This window comes from Centruroides sculpturatus, unplaced genomic scaffold (assembly GCF_000671375.1).
Source record: "Centruroides sculpturatus isolate CEXI.00-Female unplaced genomic scaffold, Cexi_2.0 scaffold1513, whole genome shotgun sequence".
Lineage (NCBI taxonomy): Eukaryota > Metazoa > Arthropoda > Arachnida > Scorpiones > Buthidae > Centruroides > Centruroides sculpturatus.
The window spans coordinates 175,358-183,671 of NW_019385687.1; the positions used below are offsets into that span (position 1 = coordinate 175,358).

At 31.4% G+C, this 8,314-nt stretch overlaps 1 protein-coding gene across 1 annotated transcript; it reads right to left on the reverse strand.

The window, feature by feature from the left end:
- Positions 1–477: 477 nt before the first annotated feature.
- On the reverse strand, positions 478–7,795 carry LOC111641205 (fructose-bisphosphate aldolase-like). Its single transcript, XM_023387341.1, has 7 exons — positions 7,633–7,795; positions 7,283–7,552; positions 7,038–7,198; positions 5,522–5,774; positions 4,592–4,663; positions 1,115–1,242; positions 478–814 (listed from the first exon to the last, which is right to left on the reverse strand). Exons 1-7 carry the CDS (start codon positions 7,742–7,744, stop codon positions 722–724), a joined length of 1,089 nt encoding a protein of 362 aa, XP_023243109.1. The 5' UTR covers positions 7,745–7,795; the 3' UTR covers positions 478–721.
- Positions 7,796–8,314: the final 519 nt, after the last annotated feature.

Sequence of the window (8,314 nt, forward strand, 5' to 3'; positions counted from 1 at the left end):
ATTAGTATTCCACAAGTTACATAAAATCAAACAAACTTGTGCAAGAGATCTATGGAAGAAATCCTGGAGCACATCAGGGGAAGACTGTTTAGAAATAATATGATGTTTGGTATCAAAGATTTCCTGCAGATTATTCATTAGTCCATGGAATACAAGTTATTAATTTGGCCATGTGCAAAATTAAAATAGTGTATCATATGATGTAACTTTGTTTTTGTTGTTTGGATTACTGTACTTCAAATTTCTTTAAGTTAAGAGGATAAAAGTTATACGGTATAATTTAATGCATGAGCCACCACAGTATTTTTAAGTATTGTCAACTTCACACTATAATGATCTGTCTGACTCAAAAGGTCCTTTTCATCTTCCTTCTAAATGAATATCTAGTTGGATTATATGGATCAAAGTATATTATAGAAAATCTTCTGCAAACGTAACATGTGTGAAACATCAAGAATGATTTAATAAATTTCCACCTTTTTTTTTAACAACTAACAATTTATTTTTGGTTCACAAGGATAATACATAGGAACGAATTTGTGGAATATAATTGAATTAATGGATATTATTTAGGACGTGGCATGAGTATACTATTTTGCAAGAAAAACTTACTCTTAAACTGATAAGATACCATTTAGAACTGAGTTTTTCAATTTCATAATAACATTTTCCAGTTAATTTGATTTTCCACATATCACACAGAGGATTAATGCATTTTCTTTTAGTAGGCGTGATCCTTAATGAAGAGGATCTCTCCTGCGGCGGCACCAGCCACTCCTCCGCCATACTTGCCAACCGAAGCCTCGCTGTTAGCCTGAAATATTAAAATATATTAGATAAACATTTTTGTACTTAATGTTTTCAGTAATTAACATTACTTTCTGAAAGAATGCATGCAGGCACAAAATTAAGATGTTGAACATTAGTTATAATTGGTGCCAATTCATTGAGAACAGATAATTTATCTTGAACTTTACACAATACAAAATTGTGTAAAGTTCTATTTGAACTATTATGTTTTATATGATATCATGTAATTGATCTTAATTTTACTTATTTTTTCAGTCAATTTTACAAGATTTGTTAACAATTGCAAATTAAAAAAAATTTATACCTTTGCTCTCTTCAAAAATTCTTGCTGTCCTGCTGCCACATTCTCTGGTTTTCCTTCCCATGCCTTCAAAGCACTGGCTTGGAGTGCTCGGCCGTAACTGAAAGTTAGAGCCCAGGGCTTCTTGCCGGNCAATTGGGGACTGGGGTTGGTCGGATAATTGAAAAGTCGGATAACCGAAAAGTATGAAAAAATCCATTATTAATGTAGTAAATTATTATATCCTATGTAATTAGTATATTAGTATATCGCTATTAACCTAATTCGCGTTGAATTTTTATCGATGTTAAGCCTAACAAAAATTTTTTAAAATTATAATCGTCGCTATTGTATCGTTAAAATATAGAAAATTAATCCTCGTATACTGGCTCCCTTTCATGGTCGAATGAGTGTTGCCAGCTAAAACACGTAAAAATAATATTAAAGCAGCCAAGACATAGGCAAATATTGTAGCGCTACATCACTAGCGGACATTTGAAATTTGCCGACTAGAACGGTCGGTTAACCGAGGTGCCGGTTAATCGGGGATCGGATAATCGAGGCTCTACTGTATAAAGATAAAAATTCACAGATTATTTTATAAATGAATATAATTTTTAAAAAGATCTGGAGAAGAAAGTAGGTAGAAACGTAATTTGGACACCTGCAAAATCTGCAATACTCATTTATCCAGTGTATTAGTTTGATAGAACAATAAGTTTACTCGACGTCATCAGAAAGTTATTTGAAAGAAAAAAATCCGCCCGGAACGGGACTCAAATTCGTAATTACCGTTTGCCGTGCGGATGGGTTGCCGATTTCTTCTAGAATAATTTTAAAATATTTATTTATATTATAATTATTAAACTTAATACAAGATGGCGTCTGACGCCTCCGTCTAGGACAAAGTAATTAGTAAGTAAAATTTTAATCGCCGGAAAATAGCACTATCTTATACGGCAGTTGGTTTGGTATTATCCTAGTACATGTGGTCAAATTTCATTAAAAAAAGTTGCATTTTTTTTAGCTTTAAACACGAAAGAAATCATTAAGTAATTCAAAGATAATTTGCGGAAATTTAATAATCTTTATTTTTCACATCGTAAACAGTTCCCAGCTTTGATATTCTTAATTCACATTCGAGTTTATACTTTACATTTACACTTGAAAAAATCGCAGGTTCCTCCTCTATGTCCAGCTTTCTTACAACAAACTTCACATTGACCGTAGTATCCATATTTTGCGCATCTTGATTTGTTGACGCAGCTATCTCTGTCCATTTCCACACCTTAATTGTAAAATAGTAAAAATTATATAAAATTTTAACATAATATCGTTATTGAGTGTAGTTTAAAAATATAAATCGGCTAATAACTTAACACGTTATATCTATATTTTTCCTGATGTAACTATGCAAAAAGAGATATTCATGTATTAAATGAACTGAGAATATCAACCTTATCTTTGACCAGTGCAACAGGACGTTTATGTCGTGACCAGAAGCAATTTCATGAACACATTTTATACAATAACGAGACACTTTTGCTGGAAAGTAAACGTGCAGTTGCTAAAATCGCACAGAATGCTTCACGATTGACTCAAGTTTTGATTTACACTAAACAGCTGAATATGGCATTAGGAATGAGCGAGTTCGGACTAGCGATTCTATCTTAATTGCTTTAACCATGACCACTACCGTTTTTCTCAATGAGTTCTTGGAGCAACTGTAGTAAGTTTGGTACTACAGCGATCAGTTCCTTCTCAGTCAGACATGTGTCAGTCGCTAAAACAATGGGTGGGATTACCAACGTACAGGACAATGTGATTTTGCCGAATGGCCACTACGTTTCCCAGAATTAACTCTGCTATGCTTTTTTTCCTCGGGGTGAGATAAATTCCTCACTTTACAATGCATACCCAGTAACGCTGTGTAATATTGGCCAGCTGGAAGGGTAAATATGGAGGCTGTAGGTTTGCTAAGTGTCACCCGTAATACACATAACACCCGAATTATTGGGCAATTTGAATACTAAAACCACTTCAGCGTGTAAATCAATTATCTAAATCTCATTTGCAAAATTAATACTTAAAAATTCTCACCCATTATCATGACAGAAGCGATGATCAAGATCACGATCAAAACTTTCATTGCCGTCTTAAATTGTCTCTTCAAATTTTAATTAAAGAGAAACAACGTTAGTTAAGATACTCCGATTTTGGCATATTTATATTTAACTTTATGAAATATTCTCTTTTCTCATTGGTGTATTTTCACATGTGTTGATTCACGTTATGTGTAATTTTCGATATTTTATGGACGGTAATAAAATATAACGAATTTCCTAATGTTCGAGGACGATTAATATTTATGTTATTNCTCTATGAGCAAAGAGGTTGGTGCACTTTAGATTTCTTTCACATTAAAAAAAACTACATTCTCCTCTGAAAGAATCAAAAATAAAAAAAATTGGCTCCAGAATTCATTCTTCAGACGACAAATGCTCTTGATGATTATATAAAAAGTTATAAATTTATAGAATCAATTTTATTAAATTTAATCCAGATCTAATTTCTTCATTTATAGTTTTAAATATCCATATAAACTTTATTAATATGGAATTAGTAAAATGTTAATCTTGTTTTATGCTTGATATTAAAGTCTCTTCTTATTTACTGAATTTTAAGAGAACAAAAATCAAGCAATTCATTAAAACTGACTTAAATAGAAAGCTTTTAATATATTTTGCAGTTATCAAGTACAGCTTTGGAAAAACTATAGAAAGAAAATTGAAAAGAAAGAATAGAATGTGCAGCATTCTTGTTTTATTTATTCTTTAAGATTGATTTGTTTACTTTTGATATTTTCCTTATGAATATTTGAATAATTTCTTTCAAATGAAAGATTTTATATTTGAGACAATTTCATTTAAAACTTCTAGGCTTAATATAATTAACAAAGAAGGAAGATTTTTTTTTCGTAAAGTACAGAAGAGCAAAACCTTTCCTTTTGACTGAATCACAGGAAATTTAACAGAAATATGCAATTGATTTTTTGTAACATACCATAAGCTTATAATAATTCTTCTGTTATATATATGATTGTAAACTATATTCAGTCTTTTCACAACTAATTTGAAAAGCTCATTTTAACATGTAAATGTAATAAACAGCGAAAAAAAAAAGAATTTTCCATGATCCAATTATCTTTTAATTCATCATAAATTCGTTAATTTTTAAAATATATTAATGAAAAAGCTATCAATAATTTTCTATCTAATTAACATTTTGAAGATTATTCTTANGCTCTTGCCCGACTTATTGGATTGTTGTAAGAACGATTTATGTATATTATTAAACGGTTATATATGGTAAACCTGTCTCGGTGAGTCATTCCGCACCCACACGACAGTAGTGATCGCTCGGCTGTCGAAAACACCTCACTCCTAATCGGCTGACCTCACATTAATAATTCGAAAGTTAAAGCCCAGGGCTTCTTGCCGGGATGTTTGTTGATGGCATCGAGATTAACAGATGCTTCCTCTTCCGACTGACCACCAGATAAGAAAGTGATGCCTGTCCATAGAAAAAAAAATTCCTTTTAAAAGCAAGAATAAACATTACATGTCTATTCTATATATGGTTTCAATCTGTATCTAAAGAATTACATTTTCAAGTTTACAAAATGTTTTGCAACTTTTTAAATGGTACTAAAAATTAAATTTTAAATATCAAAATATAGCTGGTTTTGCAACTCTTGGCTTGGATGTAAAAATGCACCATAATAGGGATCAATCTTCCTTAATGAAGGTAACAGATTAATGAATCTTTGACAAGATCACTGCATTAAGCAACGCAACACTACATGATTGTGTGATCAATAATGAATTTGGCCAACATTGGTTTTCTAAAGCGCTGAAAAACAACTTGTTGCAACAAACACCCAATCAGCAACTGTCTCAGATGGTACTAGTGCCAACTTTTGTGAAGTGAGAAAGTGACATCCGTCATCTCATTCCTTTTATTTCTTTCTTTCTTCATTTTTGACAATAAAAAAGCAACTAGCAGCACCTCTTTTTTTTTATCTGGCTGACAATGATTGGCAGCCATTTTTGTCTGAAAATGCAGTATTACATGACTGATTGCTGGAAGATGATGATGATGATGTTGCCTAGTGTTCATCCTCTCCACAAACATTGTCATGCAACAAATCCATCTGCCAACCATGGTCAGCCAGGTAAATCAAATAGTGCTTGCCTTGCTTTACTAAAAAGAGGCTCCTGAACTTTTTAAAACCGAGTGCTGTTCATCACCTGGCCAAGATATGTGAAATAATTAGTAGTGTCTGATTTTCTTCTTAACTTATAGAACAAGTATTATTTAACAAAATCTGTTTACTCTAAATATAAAAATATTTAGAAAGTACATAATTACCAGGAACAGCAGCTGGAACAGTCCTTTGTAATGCAGTAACCGTGGCTTCGGCAATCTGTTGGGGTGTGTATTTGGTTTTGCAACTCTGGCCAGCAGTTACCATGTTTGGTTTCAGGAGGGTACCTTCAAGGTAAACATGATGATCATTTAGTGCCTTGTAAACTGCTGCCAAGACAGTTTCCGTCACCTTTTGTGCCCTGTCAAGATCGTGATCACCATCTGGGAGAACTTCGGGCTCGACAATAGGAACGTTCTATTCTAAAAATCATAAAGAATACAGAGAGAGAAACCATTGATATTTTATGGGTCAATTGTAAAATTGTTATATAAAAATTTTAAATTTCTATATTGTCACAATTCTTGTTAAATTTAATAATTACAAATAATTCAATTTTAGAATATTCTGGAAGAAAAGAAAGATTGGCCCAGAGCAGGATTCTGACCTGTAACTCCCGCTTACCATGCAGACACATTATCAGTTACACTACTTGGACCTCCATCCAATTAATTTCCAGATTAATTATGCTTGCAATCTGGTTATATCTATATTAGTTAATTATAAATAGAAGCAATGATCATTAGAATGAAGGTGAAGAATAGGTTAACAATAACAAAATTTATGTTGAATATTCAGTAAGGATTTTATAAATTCACACACTAATTTATTTTGTTAGAATAGTATTCACTTTCATAACAGTTTGCAATCAACTCTCTTTTTTATGATGGGAAAGTGAAGAAATGACTTCAAAATGACAGTGTATATTATACTGACAAAATAAGAATCTTTTATACCTACTAAAAGTGCATTAAGATTTTATATTAAATTTTAAACATTAATATTTGGATAATAATTATAGTAATGTTTCCATATTGTTGGAAACATCAATATTAACATTAATCAGTGGGAAGTAATTATCAATATACTATTTATTGAAGATGTAGATTAAATTTATCTATTTGGCATTTGCTTTCAATATCTAATTAGTCAGTTCATAAAAACTGTCTAGAAAGTATTTTATTTTCTTTAAAATATTGAAATAGGTTATTAAAAAAATTCAATAAGAAAAGTTAACATCCATTATTCCTTCTAAGATTATGAAATTGTGCAGTATCTAATAGTGCACTAGAAGAATAAAAATTATGCAACAATTCCAACAAGTTCAAAAAATATTTATATGAACTTATAATAAACTAGTTCTCTCTTTATCAATGTTTCCTTTAAGCTGCACAGCTGCTGACTACTTGTATACCTGAGTCAGTCTGAGCAGCAGTTGGATTGCCTGGAGCAATCAATTGCTGCTCACAAGACATGACTTAAGCCTGAGAAGTAGATGCATAAGTAAATTAACACACATGTTCAAGTTTATTAGTGAATAATATCAATTTATGAATGTTGAATAATATATTTTTGAAATGACTCAATTATTTTAAATTATAAAATATTAATAATTGATAAGTATATGTGAATGCATGTGAGCGTGTCATCTTATATAATAAATTTTTCAAAAATATTTACCATTTGGCAAATGGATGCATAGCGAGCCAAAACATTAGCGTTTTCTAAGATAGAGAGAGCAGAAGGTTCGCGGTCTCTAATCTTCAATACACATCTCCATTTAGCAAAGTGGCAACCTTTAGCTTTGTATTCTTGGCATCTTGTAGCCAAATCATCCAATCCTGTAAGTTTAATTTAATTTAGAAAAAAACAAGTTTCATAAATTCTCCTAAGACAAATTATTAGAAAGGATTTCCACAATATACCTTGGGTGGTGCATTCTTCTGTTGTTCCCATCAATGGTACAACACCTTTGTCGACTTTAATTCCTGGAATAATACCGCGATTCTCTAAAATTTTAACAAATGGTGTTCCGTCGTCGGCATTCTGGAAAAGGGTTTTGTGAAATAAGATCATGCCTCTTATGGCTTCGGTCATTGCTGCCTTGTCAGAGGTAAATAACAGCTGACGGTAAGCACGCCTGTTGTCCTCTGTGTTGTCTACGCCAATTCCTTGCAAACGCTTACCCATGGTTGCTATATAAAATGTAAATTTAAATTAATATTATAGTTTTTAAATTAAATCTCTTAATAATCTGTTATGTCTCCTTACTCACCAGTACTTTCATCAGCTGCTAAAATACCCTTTCCAGGTGCAACAATGTTGTTGGCAATCTTCTTCAATTCATCTTGCAGTTCTTTAGGAGGGTATTGGAAATATCCAGCCATTTTGATTTATTTGAAGTGGTTTTTTTTATACTAAATATAAAAATGAAGTCTTTAGACCTTGATACATTTTTATACAAATTAAAAATGCAACCAAACTTAAATGGTTGTAACATCAATTACAAGTTTCTCCTCTTAATGCTAGAAAAAATAATGTACACACCTTTCAGATTCTCAAACAAATACAATAAAAAAAATCTAGAATAAGATTAGCATTAAATCCTCTACCATTATGGTATAATTATTACCATACTTGTAATGATATGCAATGTATTCATGATATTTGATTCAAAATGTTAGATTTACAGTGTATGCTAAGTCACTGTTTAATATTTCAGATGCGAGATAGAATAAATATAAAATAAATTCAGATNTGATGCTGAGAAAAACGTTTATTTAAAGAAACATTAATGTTCTTGACCTAATATGATAGGCCATTTCCAGATGCAAGTATTCTCAAGCGTATTTAATTTAATATTTAAACGTCAGAACGTTCGAATACATTTATGTTAAAATCAAAATTATTTAATTTTGTAAGAAGCAAGGCCAAATAGTCGAGCAGTTAGATTGGCA

What these genes read in the sequence shown, in the direction of transcription:
- LOC111641205 (XM_023387341.1), bottom strand. Translation starts at nt 7,744, where the DNA reads ATGGCTGGATATTTCCAATACCCTCCTAAAGAACTGCAAGATGAATTG. An exon ending in ATGCATCCATTTGCCAAATG is followed by an intron (nt 5,775 to 7,037) that starts GTAAATATTTTT and finishes TTTTTAGAATAG; the next exon opens with AACGTTCCTATTGTCGAGCC. An exon ending in TGTTCCAGCTGCTGTTCCTG is followed by an intron (nt 4,664 to 5,521) that starts GTAATTATGTAC and finishes TTCTATGGACAG; the next exon opens with GCATCACTTTCTTATCTGGT.